The sequence below is a fragment of the Pygocentrus nattereri genome, chromosome 5, assembly GCF_015220715.1.
Source record: "Pygocentrus nattereri isolate fPygNat1 chromosome 5, fPygNat1.pri, whole genome shotgun sequence".
Classification (NCBI taxonomy): domain Eukaryota; kingdom Metazoa; phylum Chordata; class Actinopteri; order Characiformes; family Serrasalmidae; genus Pygocentrus; species Pygocentrus nattereri.
Window position 1 is genome coordinate 35897570 of NC_051215.1, and position 26844 is coordinate 35924413.

The 26844-nt window shown below is 39.5% G+C and overlaps 1 protein-coding gene across 13 annotated transcripts in view; it reads left to right on the forward strand.

Moving 5' to 3' along the window:
* Positions 1 to 26844, forward strand: part of col13a1 (collagen, type XIII, alpha 1) — a 106095-nt gene that overhangs the window by 59711 nt on the left and 19540 nt on the right. For 8 of the 13 annotated variants that reach the window (XM_017724635.2, XM_037538714.1, XM_037538718.1 and 5 more), the window contains 22 exons: positions 2396 to 2422; positions 2746 to 2772; positions 4538 to 4564; positions 5783 to 5809; positions 5914 to 5940; positions 8794 to 8856; positions 11000 to 11083; positions 11845 to 11886; positions 12101 to 12118; positions 13015 to 13041; positions 13749 to 13793; positions 16106 to 16132; positions 24851 to 24928; positions 25016 to 25042; positions 25163 to 25198; positions 25288 to 25344; positions 25453 to 25476; positions 25584 to 25637; positions 25730 to 25774; positions 25890 to 26024; positions 26373 to 26444; positions 26593 to 26637. In XM_017724635.2, coding sequence (XP_017580124.1) covers positions 2396 to 2422; positions 2746 to 2772; positions 4538 to 4564; positions 5783 to 5809; positions 5914 to 5940; positions 8794 to 8856; positions 11000 to 11083; positions 11845 to 11886; positions 12101 to 12118; positions 13015 to 13041; positions 13749 to 13793; positions 16106 to 16132; positions 24851 to 24928; positions 25016 to 25042; positions 25163 to 25198; positions 25288 to 25344; positions 25453 to 25476; positions 25584 to 25637; positions 25730 to 25774; positions 25890 to 26024; positions 26373 to 26444; positions 26593 to 26637 — 1014 coding nt within the window. Of the gene's footprint in view, positions 1 to 2395; positions 2423 to 2745; positions 2773 to 4537; positions 4565 to 5782; positions 5810 to 5913; positions 5941 to 7080; positions 7141 to 8150; positions 8193 to 8793; positions 8857 to 10999; positions 11084 to 11844; positions 11887 to 12100; positions 12119 to 13014; positions 13042 to 13748; positions 13794 to 16105; positions 16133 to 24850; positions 24929 to 25015; positions 25043 to 25162; positions 25199 to 25287; positions 25345 to 25452; positions 25477 to 25583; positions 25638 to 25729; positions 25775 to 25889; positions 26025 to 26372; positions 26445 to 26592; positions 26638 to 26844 lie in introns of all 13 variants that reach the window. The other 5 variants (XM_037538719.1, XM_037538721.1, XM_037538713.1 and 2 more) reach the window with 4 other exon arrangements.

The window sequence follows — 26844 nt, forward strand, 5'->3', positions numbered from 1 at the left end:
AAACATAAATAAAAACAGAATACAATGATTTACAAATCCTTTTTAACCTATATTCAATTGAATACACTACAAAGACAATATATTTAATGTTCAAACAGATAAACTTTATTGTTTTTTGCAAATATTCACTCATTTTGAATTTGATGCCTGCAACATGTTACAAAGAAGTTGGAACAAGGGCAACAATAGACTAGGAAAGTTGAGGAATGCTCAAAAAATACCTGTTTCAAACATTCCGCAGGTGAACAGGTTAATTGGAAACAGGTGAGTGTCATGATTGGGTATAAAGGCAGCATCCCTAAAAAGCTCAGCAAGGATGGGGAGAGGTTCACCACTTTGTGAACAACTGTGTGAGCAAATAGTCCAACAGTTTAAGAACAACGTTTCTCAACGGGCAATTGCAAGGAATTTAGGGATTTCATCATCTACAGTCCATAATATCATCAAAAGATTCAGAGAATCTGGAGAAATCTCTGCAAGTAAGCAGCAAGGCAGAAAACCAACATTGAATGCCCGTGACCTTCGATCCCTCAGACGGCACTGCATTAAAAACCGACATCATTCTGTAATGGATATTACCACATGGGCTCAGGAACACTTCAGAAAACCACTGTCAGTGAACACAGTTCGTCGTTCCATCTACAAGTGCAAGTTAAAACTCTGCCATGCAAAGCGAAAGCCATATATCAACACGCAGAAATGCCACCGGTTTCTCTGGGCCCGAGCTCATCTGAGATGGACTGACGCAAAGTGGAAAAGTGTCCTGTGGTCTGACGAGTCCACATTTCAAATTGTTTTTGGAAATCATGGACGTCGTGTCCTCCGGGCCAAAGAGGAAAAGGACTGTCTGGATTGTTATCAGCGCAAAGTTCAAAAGCCAGCATCTCTGATGGTATGGGGGTGTGTTAGTGCCCAAGGCAGGGGTAACTTGCGCATCTGTGAAGGCACCATTCATGCTGAAAGATACATACAGGTTTTGGAGCAACATATGCTGCCATCCAAGCAACGTCTTTTTCAGGGACGTCCCTGCTTATTTCAGCAAGACAATGCCAAGCCACATTCTGCACGTGTTACAACAGCGTGGCTTCGTAGTAAATGAGTGTGGGTGCTAGACTAGCCTGCCTGCGGTCCAGACCTGTCTCCCATTGAAAATGTGTGGCACATTATGAAGCACAAAATACGACAACAGAGACCCCGGACTGTTGAGCAACTGAAGTTGTACATCAAGCAAGAATGGGAAAGAATTCCACCTACAAAGCTTCAACAATTAGTGTCCTCAGTTCCCAAACACTTATTGAGTGTTGTTAAAAGGAAAGGTGATGTAACACAGTGGTAAACACACCCCTGTCCCAACTTCTTTGGACCGTGTTGCAGGCATCAAATTCAAACTGAGTGAATATTTCCAAAAACAATAAAGTTTATCCGTTTGAACATTAAATATCTTGTCTTTGTAGTGTATTCAATTGAATATAGGTTGAAAAGGATTTGCAAATCATCTAATTTTGTTTTTATTTATGTTTTACACAACATCCCAACTTCATTGGAATTGGGGTTGTATTATTGATTTAATAACTTCCTGAGTATATTAAACATGTTGAGAATCTATTAAATACAACATCTTAATATACTATTTGGTGTCTAATTAATAATGTTTAAATCTAAAGTGTATTATATGTTTGTATTGAGTTATTTTTATATATAAAATAACAAAGATTATGATGAGTGATTCCAAACTTTTGAACTATAGTATAAAAATAAATAAAATCCAGTATCTGTTTAACAGTGTTTTATTGTGGGTGTGTTTTTGTTCTAGTACAATTTTGACTAGCCATATGATGAGCCTCTCTACAGTAAAACAGCTGAAACTGCACTCTATGCAGATAGTATAAAGCAAAGGTCTTCCAGTCTGGATCCTGAATCCATTTCCTGGGTGTTGTAGTCTTTGGTACATGTGACACTAGGTGGCCAATCAGTTAATAGACAGGTAACTAACACTGATTATAAAATACATGATCAGAAACTGAATTGAAGGTCCAAATTTTAAGACCTTAGTATAAAGTACAAGAATTTAGTATTAACAGCCAGTATATTCCATCACCTGATTCAGTTTGATAAAGTGGCCTTGGCTAAAAGGCTCTTTTCAGTTGTTTATTTCTATCCATAGCGAGTGATCTGCTGGACACACACTCCAGGCTCCTCTAGAATACAGTAGCCTCACTGTTCCTTCAACATGCTACTCCTTTCCGCTTGACTTGTGCCTTGGCCTGACCTCTTGAGGAAATACCATTTTTTCCTTGTAAACACCCTCATATCAGAGTAGCAGTCTAGACAGCCATGTGAATACTCCATGCCCTCTCATTAAAGCCAGTCTACTTCTGCGCCCCCTCTCTCGCAGGGTCCCATCGGCTTGGACGGGAAACCTGTGAGTTTCACCTCACTTTTTGTAAAACGTGCTTCACACTCATTCACCCATTTAAATTCACCCATTCAACTTTGAGACCTGAAACATTTTTCTGGAATGGTTTGAGGCTAATTGATAACACTGGTCATTACAATAATGATGGGGATAATTGTGTTAATAATGATTATAGCAATTTTTTATTATAATTTGACTATTATTGCCACAATAATGACATAGAATGAAATTGGTAATGATATGTATGAACACACTGACTCACCATCTGCCCTGAGGAAATAATAATTGAAGTAATTACTGTGACAAATGTTTTTGTTTTAATTCTACAGGGGCAGAATGGCCTGAAAGGGGATATGGTAAGCTTGCCTTCTGTATACTTGAAAAAGATAAACTGTGCTGCAGTGCAGATATTCTCTCTACTTCAGATGTTAAAAATTCAAACTTACTGTTTCTAGTACTCACGAGGCCACATATAAACCCTTGTATTTTCTTCATGCATTGTGAAATACTGCATGTCTAAATCCACCAAGACAGGCTTTCAATCACGCACAAAAGAGATTATCATAAAGAGAAATGTGTCAGAGTCCATAAAACTCAGCAGTAGGGCTCTTTATTTCGAAGGTGGTTTGTATCACTGGTGTTTATTTAGCTCGGTGAATGTGGCCACATGATTCTTCTGGGAGAACAGTCGTGTTCTTTGATTTATTAGTTGAGTAAGTCGATAGCTGTACGATGCCAGTGTTTTGGACAAGGGGAACCATTTGTCGATCTCTCTGTGAACATGTTTTGTCAGAAGTGACTTTTAGCAGGTCCTTGAGTTTTCTGTGAAACTTTGGCAGCAGGATTTATCAAAACATAATGCTTTGGATCTTAATTATAAGAATGTTTTCAATAGTCTGCTGTTACGTTGCTGAAAGGTAATAGGCTTATATATACATAGCTCCAAGCTACTGACTTCCAGAGTATTGGTCATAAAATACAACAAAATTACTTTTTCTTTTGAAGTGCCTGTAGAAACAGGAAGCCATGAACAACTGTGTGAGTGAAAAAGCAAGGCAGTCTTCCAACAAGGTGCCATGAATAAAAGTTAGCCACCCTCCATCATTGTGACACCTTTATGGGGTCAGTGTCACTGCTGAATGGCCGCCAGAGAGCTTTTGAATGAAGCACAGTGACTCAGAGACTACGAACCCACCTTCATCTGGGATTTTGATTTACTCTTTTATTGACAGGTTCCTTCTCAGTTTCAGCCTCTTACTACTCTCTCTTTCGGCTCTGAGTTTAGTATAGAAGCAGATTCGCCAGTGTTTTTGGATGAATGTCATGGCACCTTGGAAGCTGCAAGGCATTCTGGCCATTTCATCATTCCAGCACTTAGTGTCTATGTTTCAGGTCATTAGTTATTTTTTAGAGTGTGCAGGTTATCACAAGAGGATTAATTTTATTGGAGGGCATTGGCAGCTTCCTTCTGAGCACACTCAGCTGCTCTTTGGCTCTGGAGTGTTGCCGGCCTACAGAAGCTGACTCCCACCAGCCAAAACAAATTACATGGCTGTCCACTTCAGGTCTGAACCAGAATGTCTACTGCTGATGCTGAATAGCTGAAAAATTGATTCATGTTTTTACTGTGAGCCCCTTTCCGCTTTCCTTCCCCAGCTAAGTCAAGGAATGTTTTAAAATGTGCTGAGGGATTTCATATGAAACACATTTGCCAAACTGTGTTGGAATAGACACTGTATTAATTTATTCCATTTGGATATGCTGTACTCCTCTTGGTTTGGGATTGTCAGGTGTTTATGTTCAAGTTATTTACTCAAGGGCATATCTTCAATGCTGATATGGAAATCTTGCATATCAGCTGATACTGATACCAGTTTCTTCTTTAAGCTTTGAAATATGCTGTTTTTAATTCAAGCATTTTAAGTGCTCAAATAAACATTCAGATATCCTAAAGAAAGAAATACACAGGTAATAGTCTGTACAAAACCTGTGCAATGTTTTTTTGCTGTTGATATTAGCTCAGTATCAGCACTATGTGTCAGATCTGTACTATCTCTTTGTTAAACATATCGACAAAATAAATTTCATTTAAAATCAATAAACATATGCTTATTTTTCCAGGGTCCCCGTGGTCCCAAAGGACTTCCTGTAAGTATATGCCTCCTGATAGGCACGTACACACACTTAAAGCTGTGCAAAAAACGTAAACCTTATATTTAATTGAAAATAGTACAAAGACAACATATCAAATGTTGAAACTGAGAAATTGTATTTCTTTTTGAAGAATGTATGCTCATTTTAAAGATACCAGCAACATGTTTAAAATAAGTTGGGATGGGGCATGTTTACCACAGTGTTGCATCATTTCTCCTTTTAACAACACTTTGTAAATTTATAAATTGCTTTGTTTTGAAATTGAACATGTTTTCCTCTTCTTGCTTTATATAGGACTGCTCAACAGTTCTGGGTCTCCTTTGTCATATTTTTTGTTTCATGCATCCCTGGACCAATGCACCAAATGTTTTTAGTGGCGACAGGTCTGAACTGCGGTTAGGCCAGTTTAGCACCCAGACACTTTCACTATAGAGCCATGCTGTTGTAATACTTGCAGAAAGTGGTTTAGCATTGTGAAGTAAGCAAGGCCTTCCCTGAAATAAACGTCATCTGGATGGCAACATATGTGGCCAAAACCTGTATGTATTGTGTGGCTTTAATGATGCCTTCTTAGATGTATAATGTGCACTAATGCACCCACATACCATCATGGATGCTGGTTTTTGAACTGTGTGCTGATAACAAGCTGGGTGGTCTTTAGCCCAGCAGCATCCATGATTTCCAAAAAGAATTTCAAATTTTGATTCATTGGACCACAGGACACCTTCGCACCTCAGTCTGCCTTAAATAAGCTCGGGCCCAGAGAAGGTGGCAGCATTTCTAGATCCTGTTTATATATACTTTTTCTTTGCATAGTAGAGTTTTAACTTGCATTTGTGGATGCAGCGATGAACTGTATTCACAGACAGTGGTTTTCGGACATGTTCCTGAGACCATGCAGTAATTTTTTGTTGTGATCTGTTACTAAACCACCAGGTGTTTTTTTTTTTAGCTTTACACAACTTAACTTGTCTTCTATTGCTTCATCCCAAATTTTTGGAAATCTGTTGCTGGCATCAAAATTAAAAATTAACGTATATTTCTCAAAAAACAATAAAAATTTCTCTGTTTGATATGTTGTCTTTGAACTCATTTCAATTTAATATAGGGTTTAAATGATCATTGCTTTCTGTTATAGTTACATTTTCTATAGTATGTTTTTGGAAAGAGCTTGTAGTTGGAGTACTGTTTTAACACATATTTTCATTCTAGGGTGAACCAGGTCCAAAAGGAGAGAAGGTAAGAAAAACATTTTAGGTTTATGCAAACTGTTCTTATAGTAAATAATAGTTGTAGAGGAAGATGCTCATACAAATCGTTTTTTATTTGTTTGTTTTTTTCAGGGCGTATGTGGTGATTATACACATCGGGTAAGCAAATACTTTCTTTTGTCTCTCTACAGCTTTGTGCAATCTGAAACCTCTGTTGCATTTTGAACCTTTGAGAATTCACCAGCATCTGTTTGTGTTACAGCTTGTAATGTATGTTGATCCTCTATTTACCTCAGTAATTTGTCCCGGTTGCCCCAAAGAAGATATAAACAGAATAATTGCATGTCTGCAAAGTGAAATGAAAAGAGCAAGAAAAGAACAGTGGATTGACAAATTGCTGTAATCCATGATGGGTAGCACATGTAGTGCATGTAGTAGGAGGCCCTCAGCGCAAATCAATGCTTCCTCTAGGGGAACACCATTCCACTGCAAACAGGACAATTATACCAGCAGCCTACTGTAACAGATTTGATAAGAAAACAACATTGCCAAGAAAACGACTTTCTTATGTGCTTTAGGATTTTTCCAATGGTTTTGACCAATTTAAAAGTCATTCAGTACTTTTATATACAGATACATTCTTTTTTCTAAACTCTAGCTCATTGTAGAAATAATAAAATCTTACCTGGGAATGATAAAGAAGCCAACCTTGCTGAACAAGCATTTGCTATAAAAATACACAATAGAAACAGACAACAATAGACAAAGAGCAGTTGTTACAATTAATCAAAAATAGCACAAATGAATTTAAATCTGATGAAAAGCTGCTCTAGTGTGTAGTCTTGTTTTGATGAAAGAAAAAACATTCTTTATATTTTTGCCACTTTTTTCTTCATGGAAATAAGTTTCAAGACTCCAAATGTAAATGTAATTCATTATACAACTATATAATTAATTGTGGAATTATATAATTGAATTTAAAAAGTGTAGCAGAAGGACTATAACTTTTTAAGGGTTAAGACTAATTACAAGGAACAAATATCTTTGGAGAAAACTGAACTAGGTCTTGTCAAGCAGGTTGCATGGACAGCAGCAAACTGAATGAGGGCCTCTATATGGGTGGTCTGTGCTGGTGGGTGGTTACATAGGGGTCTTTACAGTTATTTTTGGGGGAGCCAAGGGGTTGACTGTGTGCAAGATTGGAAGGACCACCTCTTGAACCAGAGATGGGAATCACTGTGTGTGCTTGTGCGTGTGTGCGCGGATGTGTCTGTGTGTGTGCGTATTGGGCCACTTTAGCAGGGACTTCCACTGAAAACTCTGGCAGCGTTACGCTCCAGTCAGGCTCTGATGTTAAAGGTTTGTGGGGTCCTCCCTGTCCCTCATGCCCAGAACCGTGTGTGTTCCAGCCCTGCTGCAAAGAGAAAGCCAGTCCAGGCCTGTCCTCTGACTGAGCGCACACGAGCCTGCCACTAAACAACATGCAATACTGAAACAGTGTGCCATGTAAACGCAGTGTTTTCTCTTCTTTTCTTTTGGGCCTTCTCAATTCCATGGGACTTTTTGCACTTGTGTAATGGTATGCTTAAAGGTGTGCTGTGTAACAGTTCCATCCCCAGCGGTGCCACAGTCATCTGTGATCAGGAGTCCAAGATAGCATACCTGGCTGCTCTCTCTCTAGCTGATGTAACAGCATTAGCAGTTAATATTCTCCTCCAGGTGCATTAAGCTGTCCAGGGATATTGTGTTACTAGTAGTTACACAGTGGCATCCCAATGTGTGTTAGAGGATGCACATGCTAGCCTATATCCTCTCAGCATCATGTTATGAGAACTAACTAGTGGGCAGGAATTGGCCACAATTATGGAGAGTGGGGAAACCCCCATACCACCATCCCCAAAAGATTATGTACATTTGACATTTGAAGTCATAAAGTCAAATATCTTAGCAACTTTGTTAATTAGTAAGGTAGAATGCTTTGGCTATGTGAATTTCTGTTCTGCCACCAGTGGTTTAGTTCCAAATGACCATTTTCATTTTAGCACACCTTGAAGCATTTTTGGTAATTATAGTGAAAATCGCTTCTTATGGTAAGGGCCAAACTGAGAACACTTGCCTAATTTCTTTGTTTGCATTTCTTACTTTTCCTGCAAATTAACTAAAATTAGTTATGCTTTGCATAACATAATTTATTTTTAAATACTTTTTTTGCAATTACTATGAATCAGTTGCCTATTGAGATGTGACATGCAAACATATTACAGAAAGAAGGCAAGCTGTATTCAGTCTTAAGTAAACTACTATACATCAGTGGGAAATGGGCCAATAACTCTTCAGTCTATACTTCATAATGCTGGTGATTTCAACAGAAACGGCGTATTGTCCACCCCTGTGCTGGAGGACAGGCCACAGTAAGTCTGTTGCTAAACTCTCTTTGTGGCAAGACTGAAGCCAGCCTGATCTATACAGCACTGCTGCAGGATCCAGCAATAGAGTCACAGTGGAGATAATGGATCCAAAACCAATTCCATTCATATCTGGTTCCTAACACTTCTAATATGTCGTCACTGCCATGTCAAAAACATATTTACTGTTCACTCCATTTTAAAATGCCAGCTGCTGTTTATATTGTGTGAACATGATAAATGCACCAATAGAAATAAAATATATTTGCATAAACATACATAAATATTAGAATACTACTATTTGTTGCTTTTCTTGTAAAGATACCATTTCAAAGACACAAGATTTTGTTACAACAGTGATGACATACAACATGCAAAAGATTCATCTCCACTCTTCACTCAGATTGCTGGGTCTTGTGTATCAGTCCTCATGCCTCTTTTACTCTTTCTCTCTTTTCCACCTCTCTCTCGGTCTCTCTCTTTCTCTCTCCCTGCCTTGCTGTTTCCTTGCAATTCACTATCGTTTTCACTTGTTTCTCTATTTCTTTTCCCTTTTCCCCTCTTCGTTTTTGCACCGCGGCCCACCTGTGCTTTGTGACCTGAGCAGATGTTGCCCATCACCGTGCGCAACATGCCCTCAATAAGCCCTCTAATTCTAAAGCGCCTGAAGGTACATCTATCTCTGCCATCCTCCTTATCCTATCCCCCTTCCCCCACCAAGGATGCCAACCACTGTCAACCAACTGCCAGCCAAAGCCCTGGCCCATTGGTAACCCTCTCTGGCATGAGCGTGTTTGCTAACCTTCTCACTCAGCATCGGAAATTTGAGACTAGGACAGGAACTGTTACACACTTTTATTGAGCTGTTCCAGCTGCAGTCAAATAAATCTGATTTATCAGAGATTTTTACAATAGTTCAGCAGTTTGACCACTGAAAATACTGAAAGGCTGTTTTTCAAAGCCACAGGCGTTTATAGCTTGATGCCTAGTCCAGAGGGCCAGCCTTTTGTCTTTCCTTCCCTCAAGTTCAAACAACTGCCCATGTGTGTTGACACTGGGCCAAAGAAAGCGTTCTTAGAAATTGCAAATCTTCCATCCTCACACAGCTATCCCAATGGAAATGTCTGACAAGGAAATGTGCAATTATTAGCACACTGACAGGAAGCTATCTGGAGAAACTCAAATATGAAACACTGTGGTTTTTTTTCCTGTGCTTTCTGTGATGAAAGGTTTGAAAACACAACAGCCACAGAGGGTTTAGAGCCACCGAACAAGACAAATGATGTTATCTCAAGACCCATTTCCATCACGTCCTCCTAGAAAAGATTTTGTCTTGTTGACATTTGTATAAACCCATCAAGCACAGAGAGCATCGATTTAGAATTAGCGCCTCTGAGAAAGCAAGTGTTAGGAAAAATCCCATTCTGTAATCCGCATAATGTCAGTGTAAAGATAACAAAAGTATGAGACGGAGAGCTTATTTGGCAGCAGAACGAGGACTCTCCAAAGGGGCATGCTAGCCCTCTCTTCTCCACTCTCAAAGCCTCTCTGTGCTTTCAGACTTCTCTGGCCTAGTCGAGATAGGCCTGGCGCAGGCTGACTCAGGCTGGCATCCACCCTCCATCTTGTTTCTACAGGTGTGCTGTGTTTGTGCCAGATTAGGGCACCATGTTTGGAGACAACGGTCCATACTGTGGAGGGCCACTGACTAAAAGCAGAGTGGAAATCCCTCCACCATTGACTGGCTGGGTATTCTGAGCTGGTTCCTGCCTGTGCTCTGGATAGGGATAGTGGAATGCTTCGTTTAATGGATCTGCATCTGGGATAATAAATCATGTCTAGACATGTCCTGTCAAGAAATAACCGGACAAGATATGGCTTCTCAGTTGATGGATGGGTTTCAGATTTATCTGGATTTCAAACTTAGCTACCACACAGATGCAATGAATCCTTTTAGTATACTATCTAGTATCATTAATTACTAATTGGAATTGCAGCCAGATCACCATAGTTTAAGACTTTTTAATGATAGAAGGAAATGAATACTAATCTATATTTAGTGCTTTTGGTGTGCCGTTACCATCACGGCTCTATTTTAATGAGGAAACCAGACATAACTATTAAAGCATCAAATTTGTATTCTAAGTCATCACCTTTTCTCCCACACATTTACCAAAATATGAGGATATGATGTCATCCCATCATATTTGCTATATCCACAATCTCCTCCTTGTTTAACTGCTTTCCTGTAGTTTGATTTTGTTTAGTCTCCTTCTGTGTTTTGGTTCTTTGCTTTGGCCTGCAGTAAAAGTACCAGACTTTTAACAGAGTGACCACATGACTTGGATCCAACTGACCTTGTTGAAAAAGGCCAGAACTGCCTAATAATCAAGGCTTTGTTCAGTTGATGGTCAGTAGTTGGGACACTCAAGGCTTTTAGGTGGACCCAACCCATACTTCCATGATTACGCTACATTTAGAGCCAGAATTCAATGGCTGAGCTTGTTTTCCAAACATGGTACTCAGTGAAGGATAATAACCACTGGTAAAATAACCATTTGCATTCCCTCTGCCATTTCCCTAGTTAAAAACTAATATGTTTTCATTCCATCTTCAACTCAGCTTAAAGGGTTTTCTTCCTTTCCCTTTCAGTCTCTGTAATTCATCAGTTAAATGTAGTTTGCAGTTTTCAGCTCTGTTAAAGTGACTGATTGGAACTGAAACTGAGGGGACCCTAATGCTGAGTTTGAATTTATTGTAATATACACACATAATGGCTTCTCTGTCTTAGATGGTAATGTACTGTCTCTCAGCAGGGCGAGCCTGGAGCGCAAGGACCTCCAGGCCCTCCCGGCCCTCCAGGGCCCCCTGGCCTGACTGGTGCTAGTGGACCACCAGTAAGTCCATTTAAATTCTACTGGCTGTTTTTTTCTTATTATAAGTGCGGTACTGTGCAAAAAAAGAATATATTTAATTTCCCATCAAAACAGCCATTAAGTACAAGTTACTCATTTTTCAGGAGATATTTTTGAGTAGATTGGATATAAGATAATCCACTTGCATGAGGAAAGTGAAAGTCAAAGGGAAATAAGTGGAAAAACAGCAGTTTCCTGAACTAGAGTTTAAAAAATTATTTAAAAAATATGGAGAATGGGACTCAACAACTGTTCAAGACTTGGTAGATCACCAAAACTGTCACCATCAGATAAACAGCACATAAAGCTTTCATATTTGAGAGAGAGGAGAAAATCAAGCTCCACTCTTGCTTCAGATTTGTAAAATCCACAGGTGTTGCTGTCTATCCTTCCACTGTGAGAAAACAACTTAACAAAGGAAGTTTAGCTGTCAAGGCCTCAGCATTATTAAACGTGTTTGGAATAACTTGCATCATGAGAACCAGAAAATGCAAATGTGGAAAAATACTTACTGCAAATTTCTGTGAAAAACTCAAAGCAAGTCTTGCTGTAATAAAGGCAAACATTTCCCTCTGGGATCAATAAAGGGTTCTGATTCTGATTGATTCTGATGCTATGTTATATTTAGTTGTTGAGCCTTTTCTGTCATTTTCTGTTCAGTATATACTTTCTGCTTTTTTGCTGATGCTGAAAAATGAATAACTTGTACTTATGGATGCAGTAAGTATTTGTCTGTGATATAGGGAAAACCTGGAGAACCTGGAAAACCTGGAAAAGACCCGAGGGTAAGTGTGTATATGCATATCAATGGGACATGTCATCTAGAAGGTTGAAAAGCACTCTCTGTTTCAGATCATTTCACAGCATATAACCACATCATAGACTTTGCTATGGACCTGACAGAATTGTTGGCAATGTTTGTTTATCCATACATCTGGTATTCATTTTCCATGCTTTAAGGTGATATTGAGACAGTTTTACTTGTTTCTCCATTTGCAGATGCTGCCAGGAATCAAGGTAAGTTTGTGTGTTTGAATAAAATATCAGAGCACATAATGCCAAATACTGAGGCTGTGATATAATATAACATGTTTTATGAACCCTTTATGTGATTAAAAATAGGACTAGATCATTTCCATATATATATATATATATATATATATATATATATATATATGTGTGTGTGTGTGTGTGTGTGTGTGTGTGTGTGTGTGTGTGTGTGTGTGTGTGTGTGTTAAATAATAGGAATAATAAGGATCTCAGGAAGATCTTAGACTCACAATTCGCACTGAACACTTCTCTGGTTTGCTTAATTAAAGATGCCTGTTGGAATATGACTACTGCAGAGTCCAAGCTTTAGCCCTTCTCAGATTTACTCCAGCTGCGTTAATAGCATTTTCCACAGACGGGTTGTAAACAGGCCTAAAGTTCAGGCGAGGTTCAGCAGTTTGCAGGGTGGGTCCCGTCTCCCACTGCTAGCACAGAAGGGGTGGATACGCTGCATTTCATTCGTCAATGTTACCGTTGGATAAATCTACATTTCCCTTGATGCATTAATTGCCATGGATTATTTAGGTTGGGGAATTTTAATTGTAGTGCATTGAGACATGCAGGACCCATAAAGCAGCACACCCTGGCTCTCTATAAAAGCAACACACCACTTCATATCTCAGCAGGAGCTGGAGGTCTGCTCACCATTTCTGAGCATTAAATCCACTGTAAAGGAATACCACAAAGAAAAGTGACCGCATCATGTTACAACTGTGTATATCATTTGGAAATTGCACCAAATGCTCTGAAAAATAATAGCAAGAGGGGACAAAGCACTTCTCAGTAAAAACGATCTTACACGATCTCTCATGGATTGGATTGTTATATGTTAAGTATATTATGACTTTTTTTTTTAATTATAGGGTGAACCAGGTGTACCAGGACAAAAGGTGGGTTTTAAGATCAAAAATCATGAATTTGTTCCCTGAGTTCCTTTTTTCATAGACTGGAATACGAGAATGAGTCATGTGCAAAAGTTTGGGTGCCCCTGGACAAAAACATTATGTTCACTACAGAGAACTCATCTGCACATTTTTAAAAAATTATTACTGTTTATTACAAAAAAATAAACATAATATTTGGCCTTTGCAAAAGTTATGGCACATTTTGTATTTTGTCTTATTTTTTTCCAATAAATTAACAGCAAAACATAAATATTGTGCAATATAATTTGCAGAAAAATTCCATATGTAAGTGTGTTCTCTATAGAGGACATGTACTTATTTTCACTCAGAAAATCAACAGAATGTAAGTTGACCGGGAGCTTTTTTTACATACAACTTTTGCATACGACTGTATCATTGAAACATGTCATCCAGGAGCTGGAGTGAAATATAGTGTGCAGAAGGACACAGTAATAATTATGAATATATGAATTGTCAGTTGTCCATTTCCGCTGAAAAGTTACAGCCTGGAGAAAGAGACTTGGCTCATCACAGGGGTTAATATGTAGAGAAGAAATATTAGATGATTACAAAGTATTGAAATCATCTGTTCCATGTTCAGCATCCTGCTCACTTTCTCCTCTTCCACTGCAGCTGACCTTCACCCACCCCCTTTCCTTGTACATGACCCTGTGTGTTCTCTCTTCTCTCAGGGCGATCGGGGTGAGACAGGCCTAATTGGATCTGAGGGCCCCAAGGTGAGAATCTGTGACCTTTGACCTTACTGAGTTGAACAGCATACAGCTTGTCTTTTAAGACATTTAATAGCTCATTTACACCTGTATATTAGTGTCACTTTGAGTGCTCCTGGCAGTGGATTCTTCTCTCTGCGCTGAAAAAGGTGATGCATTGAATATACTTCATTCAAACGTGTTCTTCATTTCCACATGAAGAAAATGTATTACATTAACACGTTTGTTTTTCTTTCAATTTACTAACTTTGAAGTAAAGCTGTTATTTTCTCTGGAAACGACACATTTAAATAAAGTGCATTGAATGTAGAGCTCCAGAGAGCATAGTAGGCCTGAGTGAATAGCCCCCTCCCCCCACCAAATTCACTTAGCGATGCTAGCTAATGCAGGTGTCTGTTAGCTGATGTAACAGAAATGGCAGTTTGAGTTTCCCTCCAAGAGCTTTGACCTGTCCAGTGACAGCATGTGATGGCCCGTGGTTTAGAGGAAGCACATTCTCGCTCTCCTCGTCCCAGCTTGGTGGGTGGAATTGGTCCTGGCTATATAAGGAAAACACTGTGTAAAAATACAAACAAACAAAAAAAGTATATTCAGTGCATCATGTTTTTTCACCACAAGAAATATATCATTGCTGACAAATCATGTATCTCCTTTTTTTTTGTTTTGTTTTATTCTTCTATGTCGCCTAAACAAAGCAGCTCCCCTTTACAATATGTGAAAACCTGTAAAGTTACTATTTTGGAGATGCTTTGTTTAGTGCAGTGTCGCTATACAACAGTGTATTTCAGTGTAAGTTACATAACACATAGACATTCATACCACTAACAGATATCGAGGAAGAGACAGATATTCAGAGACAGGAATAAACAGTGCACACCCTCTCTCTTGATATCTCATCATAATCATTTTATTCTTTCTATTCCCTTATGCTTAAATTATTCTCACAAACTCCTACATGCATACTTTCTCTCTCTCTCTCTCTCTCTCTCTCTCACTCTCTCTCTCTCCCTTTCAGCTAATGTTGCTCGACCTGCATTATGATATGACTTTTCCACAACAAAACTCACATTTCTCTCATCCTTCATATCCTTTTCCTTTATCGGTGTCATAATTTCTCTTTTACACAAACAAGCATATGCGCCCATGGACTCACACACTTCTCACCTTAGTCTTTTCACCCCCAAAAACACAACTTGCCAGAACAGCAGTGTGTGTGATTGACACTTTTGTGAGGACTACTTACTGTAGCTGAAGCTGCATATGTTTTTCTGTTTGAATCTGAATGAACTTCACCATGAGTTAGTGCACACATTTTGTACTATATGACCTTGATTCTGGATTAAGGCTTTACACATTTGAACTCTGGAACAACCTGCTGCTCTATTCCCTTACTATCTGGCCCTGTAAACTTTAGCTTTCCTCCGCAGACAGTGTGGATACTTTCCCATGCACACATCCAGATAATATCTCACGCCAGGTTATGAGTAACCACCTCATATGGGGCACAGCAGGAAAACGCCTTGTTATGCTTCTTAAAACGCTGAATACTGGATTAAGTATGTATTCAGATGTTTTTGTTTAAGAAATGCTTCTAGTCAATCCAAGTGGAATGTAATGTAAAGTCTGTTCTGCAGATTATGCACATAAACTACGCCACCTGGTGGCTGCTCTACGACCTTGCCCTTAACACACATTGGCTTTGGCTGGCGTGAACCTCTGAAAGGGGAGATCAATCTTGATGAAAGCAAAATGAATGAGATATCTGTTCTTTAGAGAACTGATATGGTCTCCTACCAGGCCCCTGATGCTTATTCAGACAAGATACATCTTAGTGAAAGAAGTCACTTGAGCCAAGGCAAGAGCTTTACAATTCAATTCTCAAAATTAGAGAAAACATATGTGATCCAGCAATTACCAGCACTATTAATCAAGAGGAGATCTTTCCTTCTTCTCTGGCACATTTATATCCTATATGAATGTACCTGCCTTGTGTTTGGATGTCTTTATGTCTAACAAATATTGCCAAGTCATGCTGCTATTTAAGGAAATAAATATGTTCCTACATGTAATCCTTCTATCACATAGGAAATGTTAGGGGTTTTTTGGATGGGTAAAGTTGTACACATGGAGTCTACATTGCTCTGTTGATTTCCATTTTGTCCAGACATTATTATTAATGTAAACCAGTTGTAGATTGGATAACTATTTTGACATCAGAGGCTTATCATGCTGGCTCTTTGGGTCTTCAATGGCTTTTTTGCAAAGCAATGTATGTCATCATGACTGATTTCTGCTTTTCCTTTGCTCTGTTTCCTTAGGGATCCAAGGGGGATCAAGGGCTGAAGGTAAGACCAGGACTGTTTCTCGATTTGGTAGCTCTACGCATGGCAGTTTTCCAAGTACTGAAGATTATCAACATGGTCGTACTGCATTGAGTGTAGATTCATGCTCTCACTTGCAAGCAGCACAGGGGCATTTAACCATGCATATCATCCTAAGTATTCCATTGAGATTTATGGATGTGCTAACCTGCCTACTTTAATATGAGTACAGTAGGTAGACTAGTACATCTGCAGGAGTGTTTACGCAATGTCATTTGGCTGTTTCTCAGTGGGAATATTTTCCTTCTGTAAACGTGTGGGTGACACATCAAGTTTACACCTGCTGATGCACAAATAGCCCTCAGAGGCCAGAAATTATTCTGCTGGTCTATCTCGTGAATGCTGAGTATTGTCTTCTGTCGCCAGCAGTGCAAGAGACGCTCGAATAGAATGTGTGTGTGTGGGCTGCCAAGCAGCACAGACAGAGGCAGGGTGTGATATCTTAAATAAACCCTGGGCTCTTATCAGTGTGTGTGTGGGGGGGTTGTGCAGGGGCTTGGTCTGTTGGTCTGCGACTAAACAGCAGATATCAGTACAGAAGATAGCACTGTGATACAGAGTCTGAGGCCTCCTTTGGCGTTCCATGCTTTGGAGGTCCATTTTGGGTCAAATTGGGAAGATTGTTTCCACTTGATTAACATGTATTATGGTCACACAGGTTTTTCTAAAAGTAAGCAGACCAAAAAAAAAGAACAGTATTGATGTCCCATAGGAAAGAAACATCTAAGAGGAGGTAACCTTAAAATCTCTGTGGTTTCTCCTAGACAACAATGAGATCAGATGCAAAAACAAAGGAAGCTTGTTCAAAATTCCCTTATCATGATAATCAAATTGCCTCTCTGCTGTTTTGAAATAAAACACATTACTGTAGCTTGTAAACATGATCAAAGTTATTATCAACGTTTCACAAATACATAGCCCGGAGTCCATACAGTCCATATTTGGAAACTAAGCAGCAGAAAACACCCATTCTGAATTCATTGCTTCATTCATTCATTCATTCATTGTGCTAAGGCACAATACATACATACAGAACAGAGCTTATTTACATATATTAGTCATAAAGACACAGGATCTGGAGCTTCTTTAGAGAGTTTGGAAAGCAGTCATAAAAATAAATGACCAAGTTTTTGATACACAAATCCACACAAATGTTATAAGTGGACATCAGGGACAAAAATCAAATTTAAGAAAAATGTAGAATATTAGGTCTCATAATCTCCTGCTGCTCAGATAGTTCTTCTGTGGATAAGAGCTCTGTGATATCACATGTGTCTCATCTTGAGCTTAAGTAGTGATATATTTTATCCATTGTGGAAATCGTGTACACTTTTTTCAGTGCAGTTCACAAGGTTTGATGGAATTTTCATTTACCTTTAGCTGCCCCTCACAAGACTCCTCCTACACATTCCCCTTCCTGCTCTTTGTCAGGCTTTCAGGACCACCCTGCAAGGACCTGATGCTTAGATTAAGAAGTAGTCTCTCTTAGATGTATTTCCTCTCTGATTTACACCACATGGCTTTTGAACATGGCATGAGATAATGCCTACATAAGATCATGTACCTCTAGTGGTCCTGCACTCCTTTTGCTGTTACCTCTGGTGTGTGTGTGTGTGTGTGTATGTGTTTGTCTGCTGCTATGCTGAAGATGTCTTCATCTACGTCTTGTGTAGGGAGAGGAGGGGAAGATGGGGCATCTAGGAGAGAAGGTATCCTGCCTGAGAAGCTTGGGTGGTCAGTGTAGCATGGTGTGAGCATGAGCTATTCTTTTAAAGCAGATGCTTATAGCATGAATGACGTCAAATGAAGATAATTACAATTATAGTCATTGTTTTTTTATTATTATTGTTATTACTATTGCACATTTTAATGAAGCATCAAAGCCACGTTTGGTGTCCAGAGTTTGCTTCTTTAGGTTTGCACTAGAACACCAAGACTAATGTAGCGAGCAAAGAATCAAAGTTTTTAAGGTATCAGTATGTCATACCATGTTTGAAAGCATAGAATTATGTCTGTTGGAGTTTATTTAACCACTCAGTGTGATTTAGAGAGTTGTGTGATGAATTGCGCACGCAGATTGTGCAGAGTTACAGTGGCAGCTGTAAGCTTACATTTATTTAAGCAATAGAATACAAGAGGGAGTGTTATTACAAATGTGAATGGGTCCCAGGCATGAACCAAAAGCAAGTACTTGTTAAAAAAAATGTTGTTCCTTTATTGGTCTGTTTCGGATAAACAGCAGCAAGACAGCAGCACTATACCTAATAGATGGGACTGTTCAAAAAACACAGCAGCACTGATTAAACATGCTCTGTGCTGCCAGCAGATATCATGCCTGTACAAAAAGCCTTGTTGCACATTTCAGGACATCCTCAGACCACAATGTCAGGTTTCAGACTGAAAAATGACTTTGGTTTCAGCAAATACACAAGAGTGAACAAATGTCTCGGCTCTCAAGCATCAGGCAAAACGCCTGGCTTCAGATTGCCTCAGGCAAAATGGCTTCAGAGAAGACAGCAAATGCTGTGGACACAAACTCTCAGATGATAAAGTTCATTTGCAATTCCTTTCTATTCTACAAACACACCTTTTACTGAACTTTGTGTTCTTTTATTTGAAAAGATTAAAATTCAAGTCTTGTGGTATCCCACGTCCACTTTAGTATAAAGCACCATTGGAAAATGCTTCTTCACTCTGTTACTGGTTACTGGAGCATGATGTTATTCACCATAAGACAAGACCACAAGAGTTCTGTTGCTTTTATTCAATAGTTCTGCAGAATAAAGAAAAAAATAAAACCAAAAAGCCCCACTGGTTTAAATGTGTTTCAGTGTTAGTAGTTCCTTTCACCAAAACAAATATAAATGTATGTAGTATATATTGGTTGTATGAATAGATCTCACAAGTTCTGCACAGCTTTTTAAAACTTTTGCCAGATTAAACTGAATGTGATTTTGTTTCAACTTGTCTGTAAAGCATTTTACAGCCCATCTTGCTATGATTACATTTGGTTGGTTTCTGGCTATCTCCAGTGTGTTTAATATTTCCACCATCACATCTGCCAGCCAAAAAGCTTGCTCTGGGGCAATGACATGTTCAGCATTTGGTGTAGGCCTGTTGTCACACTCCTCTTCAGAGGCTGACTAAAGGGGCTGCAGGTCAGATATTGTCTTATAGAAGTTACCTAATGTTCACAATTTCTATTTTAATCAATGCTAAAGTACATAGAAACATAAAGTACTTTAAGAAACATAAAGATTAGCTGCTGCATAAAGTGAGTCGTTACTTAGTAGTAAGTGGAACTGTGAACTGTGTTGTCCAGCAGAAACATACAGTTATGTGAAAAAAAACATGTTGTTATTGAAAATAACAGATAAAGATGAATGAAATACTAATCAACCAATCAGATTTACTGTTGGAACTAACTGTGGTAAAATGTTAGCTACATGAGCTAAATTCATTTGGCAAACCTTGGATACCAAACATGCTTTGCCTGATCAGCTACGTTCATGGTAATGAGAAACGTGTGTAAATTTTATTTGTTCCCCCAAGCTTTAAGCACTGGTTTTGAAATGGTTTTAGACAAACATTGTGCAAGTCTAGGATTTTCTCAAGTGTCTCCAAACACTGCACATATGAGAATGCAACTATAGCCACAATACGTAACCCGACAAAGGCAGTGGCATGCAAACAGTCACAAAGAAGCTTTGCCAGGGGCCATTTTTTGGAAGAGGAAACTGCTATGTTCATTGCTGACAGCAGAGACTAGGAGTGACTGTTTCTCCTGATCTCCAGTCTCATCATGCTATTCCTCAGGAGCCTCCTGTTTTTTTGCACCTTGATGACCCGTACCCTCTTATTTTCCCACCTGCTGTCCCCTCTGCCAAGTACGCCGGCTTGCTGTAGCTTGATAGGCCTGTTGCCATGACAATGACTCATGCAGGTTGCTCAGCACATGGCAATACCGTGTGTGTTTGTGTGTCTGTTTTCACCATTAAATTCGGCAGGCCGTCTGTCGAGAAGTAAAAGAGCTCCGACTGAAGCCGCAAAATATAGACACACTGTCAGCACTGCGATCGTTAGACTGGCGAGACTCACAGGAACTTCAGATGATAGAGAGGAGATGACTGCAATCTCAGTGGCTAACAGCAGCTCAAACTGAGTCCTATTCACCTCCAAATCTCCATTTAATGAGGCTGTTAGTACGTGTCTATTTCACCCGAGGGAGAGACAACATACTCACACAAGATCACTCTATTTCATGTCATCATATACACATACATTAAAGCTGTTTAATGTCTACCAGAGTGGACCTCCTGAGTCAGGAGAGGCTGAGGCTTGAGACATTCTTGAAAATTAACTCTTTGAAAAAGGTTCATTGGGGCAAAGCTATAGAAGAGCCACCTTTCGATTTATTAGTCTTTAAAAAACTGTTGTAAATGAAATGGTTGAGTGTGAAGAACCTCAGCATAAATAAAATGGTTCTATACAAATTAAAGTTTTCCCTAAAAGCATGCATCCAACCCAAGAACCATTTAGGAACCTTTAAGAGTGGATGGATGTGAAGCATGCAAAGAAAACTCTTTGCCCTTTCATTTCTCTAAACAAATGGGAATTGAAGAAGATACTGATTTTCCCATAATTTTCATAATGCCCTGCTGACATCCTTGCTTGCTCCTTGTAATGTGTCCCTTGACAGATGGGGATCATGTTTAGAATGTGGTCTACATGCCAAAAGCACACTGAATAAAGCCTTGCAATAAATTTGAGTTGATTCAAATGCGTGCACAATTTCCACATAAATAAAATATATTACATCAATGCTGTTATAGCTAGAGGTAAATAAACTGAAGAACAAAGCTGTGTTGATGTGCTATATTTTATTCATGTGGAAATTTTGTACGTATTTGAATCAAGTAAACTCAACGCATCACTTTTTTCAGTTCCAAGAACAGAACTGATCCTATCGGAAAAGCAGTTCCTCTGCAGATCCTCAGCCAGGTCATCTTAGTCCAGACACTGAAAGTCCAATAAATTATCTACAGCCTGTGTCAATCCACATGCAGCAAGCTCAGCAAGTCCTCCACAGTGTGTCAGGTGATCCTGCACTAAAATAGGAGCACACAGAGGATGAAGAGATGATGTTGATGAATAGAGAAGATGACAGGAATAGTGTGAGTGGACTGGAAAAGGAGAGGATCAAAGAGACTGCCGCTTCCTGCTGAACGCTCTGGGGACGTGGAGTCTTTCTATTTCTCCTTCTCCCTCTCTCTCTATCTCTCTCTCTCTCTTTCTGTTTGTCTCTCACTGGAGCGATTAGATGCCTCAGCCGTCACCGTATCCCTCTGTTTCCCCACCAACACACAGCTACGCCCTTTCATCTTCCAGGAAGCTTGGATGCCCCCTCCCCAAGTCTGACTCACCCTTGCAAAGCCTTTCCCTTTCTCATCTGCTCCACTCACTCTCAACCACACCCAGGATAACCAACCTTAGATTTGGTTTTACTCAAAGGACTGTCTGATTTGGACTAGATTTGAGTGACTTCTCCTAGTTTTTAACTTTAAAAAAGTTAAGTTCAGTTTAGTTTAAGTTTAGTTTAAAATGCTACCATGTCTCTGAACATCTCGCATACCACCACAAGCATTGGAAAGTGATTTTTGCACCATATGCAATAATCATTTTTGTCTATACATATCCATATCCATATCTCCACATATGCTAAACTTTTTTTAGAGGATTTTCACTTACTGATTCACCATATTTCAAAACTACTATCTATTTTGCATGTCAAACTGTACATAATGCTGAAGAGTTTTCAGAGAAGAACAGTTCTGTTCTCAGTACCTAAAAAAAAACTAAAACGTCGAGGTCACTTCATTCAAATATATCCATGATTGTGATTTGAATTTGTTAAATTAAACAGACAAGTAATGTGTCATGGTTCTCACTGTAAATCGGCAGTTTAAATCTGCCATATGAAAGTTTTTTGTTAAAATAAAAAAGTAGCATTACTGCAACACAAAAATCATAAGCATGTGCTGCTGCGAGTCACATTGTAAGCCTAAATTAATCATTTAAAAACTGGTGTAGCAAAGGTGTTACTCATTAATTAAATGTAAGGTGATGTCTGTTGGTGGTCAGGCGCATGGCTCTTACCTACCTATACACTTCAGAAGTTTTCATAAATAGGAGGAAAGTTTGATATCAGTCAGAATTTGGGAGGCTCGTAGGTTTATTTTACAGGTTTATTACAGATTTTTACTGTGGCACCCCTGCCACCACTGCCCAGGACAGGTTGTTGGTCATGGTGTCTGAGCATACTGCAGCCACATTTCCAATGCAGAGCCCCTCTGAAGTGTCTGGGATCATTAGTGCACACTCATGCCATGCACATAAACTCCCTCTCCATATCGCTTGCCAATACGTGACCCTTCCAAGGATTCTGACCACAGCACCTGTTAGAGTCTCACATAATCAGCGTGTGTGCAGAAAGAGAACAGCACGTGTGGTCAGAGAGGAGGGGAGTGTGCCAAAGCCAGGTTCTGCCACCTGCCCTCACTCAGACCCGCTGGAGTCTTCATGCCATCTCTGTCTCTTAAACTCCACTCAGGGGCCTGCTGTCTGCCTGTGCCCAACTGGCACTTGTGCTTTCTTTGGAGGCTTTTAGAATTCCTAGGACGCTTGGTAGATTGCTAGTTTTGTGGCAGAGCGTGACTCAGTAAAACAGCTGAACTGGTATTTTGACTTGCATGTTTGTTTAGCATGACTAGATCTAGAGGTTTTCCAGTTGTATTTTGGATAAGCTGTTGACATTGATTCATACTCTGTGTCAAGCACTGAAAAGATGCAAAATTGCTACTGGTTTTCCAGGGTGAGCGAGGGATGCCTGGAATGCCTGGGAAACAAGGACTGAAGGTAGTTTGCCTGGAATTTGCTTTAACCATCCACTATGTTAACCACAAGCCCACAGATTTTGTGTCTAATCCTAACGACCATTTGCCACAAATTGTCAAACACATTCTCCACCTTCCAGCAGGACATGTCCAGATGGCTTACACTCAAAAAACACACGAATTTAACTTCCATTCAGTCAAATATAATAGAATCAACATATATACTTTTTATTTCCTCAACATGAAAAGCAGCTGCAGTGTTGATCTATTTAGTGCTAGTGTTGACATATTTTCAGTTTCTAACCCCTTTGGGCTCTTTGAGCAGCCAGTACTCACCCCACATGCTTTCTGAGGAAGCATACCATAGAAGAAATGGTCAGCAGGATATGAGCGTCCCCACAGTTAGCTGCAGTAATTATATAGTAATAAATGTGCATGACAGAATTAGTTTTACATTGGAGACTCATAAAAGCATAGTATATGCTCCATCTTTATTTATTAGCTTGGTAGTCTTAAGGAGTGAACGGGCATATGGAAGAGCCTGGGTGCATGTAACACAACCCCAGCTGTGTCTGTAGATCACTAGCATGTCGTTTGCTCATTAGTTAAAGCTAACCCAGACATGAAATAAATTACCATCATGTGTTCTTTACTATGAATAATATGGCAGTAGTGGGCAATGGTGGTTCCAGTGATCAGTTATTTGCGTGCTTGGAACATGCAAAGCCTGACAAGCTGATCTAAATATTGACATCAAAGCATGTTGCCTAATCACTGCGATAGAAATAATGGCGTCTAATAGTCACAGAGGGTTTACAGTTAATGTCAACCTTGTTTGTTTCGCTCCATGCGATTTGTGTTGACACTGCATATATGAAAAAGTGACCATGATTACAAAAAATGATCCACAGATCTGTTGAGGAAATGAGGCAAAGCCTGGAGTGTGGGAAAACCATGTTGTGTTTGTTGAGTTTCAGAGTTCAGAAATAAGTTGTGTCTGCTTACGTTTTTTTGCTTCTCTCTTCTCTGTAAAACGTTCTTTATGTTATCTGTTTTTGACCTTGCTGGTCACTCTGTTCAGGGAGAGGCTGGTTTTCCAGGGGTTCATGGGCAAAAGGTAAAGGCAAAATTTAGAAAGATACAATAAAATAATAAAAAAAAGTGTCCCATTGAATTGAACTAAGACAAATAATGACATTTTCTGTCATCATAAAGGGTCAGGCAGGTCTTCCTGGTATTCCTGGGAAGCGGGGATATAAGGTAGGCCTGGAACAGGCATGAAATTAGCATGAGGTTCACTAAAGATTATGACCATACTGTGTGCAACGCTGTGTTACTGTGAGTTTGTGCTTCACTGTTTGACTTTCAGATGAATATGAATTCCCTTTGGTGTTACTGAGAGAACATATTCCATATGTTGCTCATTAGTTTCATGAAACTTGTGTCTTTGCCATATGCATGACAGAGCACTGTGTGTGAAACAGTGGCCTGATTTTGCTCAGTGGAAATGCCTTAATTCCTATCCTCTGTAATCTTTGAATGTTGAAAAACTTCCTTGGTTTTGAGTCTTTTTGAGGTTGATGTGTTTTGTGTTCTTGGGCCTTGTATTTTACTGCTGATTAGAGAGATTGGACTGACAGTAAAGTAAAAATCGTTGTTTTCTTTACTGTGTTTAATAAAAGGAACTAATATAATGCACTATGCTTCTAATGTTGACAACTACAGCATAATAGAAATAACCTTTTTGAAACCAAAAACGGTTATCAATTTGTCTGTCACCTCTCTGCAGGGTGAAAAGGGCGAGCCTAGCTCTTCAGGAATTGCAGTGAAAGGAGAACCAGGAGCATCAGGATTACCTGGACCCAAGGTATGATACCATCATGGGTGAAAGACAAGCATCTTATGAGCTTGTATCTTTTTCAGCTTCATAAATTATCTGGTTTTTTTTTTACAGGGTGAAAAAGGTGATCATGGCAGTAAGGTTAGCAGCACTTCTTATTGTTAGCCCTTTGGTGGTGAATATGATACACTGACCTTTTGTTCTATTGGTCTGATTGCTAAGTCAGTATGATTGACTATGTTCTCCCCTGTCTGGCCACAGGGTGAAGCAGGACCTGAAGGCCCATCTGGACCAAGAGTGAGTTACAACACAAACCCTTTAAAAGGCAGATCATTTGAGTGCAGTTCGTGTATGTATGTTTATATTTTCTCTTTTCTGCTTAATAGGGTCCTCCAGGTCCAACAGGAGAACCAGGAAAAACTTTAATCAACAACAATGAGAATGTATGTTATCTTTCTAATCTGTATAAATTAATATTCATTTGTTTGCTCTGATATATGTAGAGGAGCCTCATAAAGTGCTTTAATAATTTACTTTTATTATTTTTGCAGGACATTCGTAATGTGCATTTAATGGTAAGCGTTCACATCACCAAAAAAGGCAGGGTACATGCATATTAATGATGGTAAAAAAACAAATTCAATTCAAATGTATTTGAATAACTATTTTTGTGTGACTATAGGGCCCACCTGGTCTACCTGGTCCTCCAGGGACTCCTGGGTTACCTGGCACCAAGGTAGAGGACTTTTTAGGTTCTGTTGTCTGTTGGTTTCCCAGGTCATTTTCTTAAGATTTCATTTACATTCTTTTTAAATAATTTATCTTCAGGGTGAAGTCGGACTTCCTGGTCCTCCTGGTCTTGATGGAGAAAAGGTACAGATCAGGTTCAGGTGTTTTCATTACATTAAAAATAATCATTCTTAGTTTCTTGGTCTGTTGATGGTGGTGGTTATTCAAAGCAGATGACTGATTTTGGTGAATGTCTCAGGGTCCTCGGGGGAAACCAGGAGAGACAGGGCCCATTGGCCCATCAGGGCCTGAGGGGCCACGGGGAGAGGGCGGAGTCATGGGCTTCCCTGGGCCTAAAGGAGATAAAGGGGATATGGGTCCTTCTGGATCACCTGTAAGTGCTGAAAGAATCCATGACACTTCCTACTTACCCAAATACAAGTGCTGTCAGAGAAAATATATTTTATATCAAATCTCTGAAGGCTTTTTGCATGATTGAAGCTGTATAAAGCCTGCATTACTCTTGCAGCCACTAAAGTGGGAAAAATTTGGTTGATTGGAAGCAAACACAGTGACTGAAGTTGAAATGTGTGGCACTTAAGATTGTGCTTTATTAGGTGCCATAATCTCAGCATTTAATTTTTTGAACTTATTTAATTGACCAATGTCATTCAAATCCCTCAAAATTGCCCATCCTGGCAGCACTTAACCTTTATCTCACCATTCCTTCCCCATTCTGTAGGGTTTAGATGGCCCTACTGGCGAAAAAGGGGTTGCAGGGTCTCCTGGCCCCATTGGATTACCAGGCTCAATGGTACGCAATGGTGCCCATCAAGAAGAACAATGTTGTTCTGGCATCAGATGACACCAGTGTGCAAATGTGTTGTGATGTTATTCCATTAAGTCATGATGAATGTTAATGAAATGACTGAACAAGCATTTTTTGTTACCTGCTTCCTCAGGGTCAGAAAGGTGAATCTGGAGAGAAGGGAGAAACAGCAGACTTGGTAAATATTCCCTTCTGTTTTAAAGAATTACATAATGCAACTGTACATTCTGTTTTCTAAACTAGCGATTGGTAACAGGTGGGCCAGTATTTGGTTTGGCAACAAAGGCCATACCTGAACAACCACCCAAGCTAAAGCATAGCAGTATGTTTACCTTGTTGCACTGTTTTGAGGGGTCTGGATTGAGGCATCACTAATAATGCTACT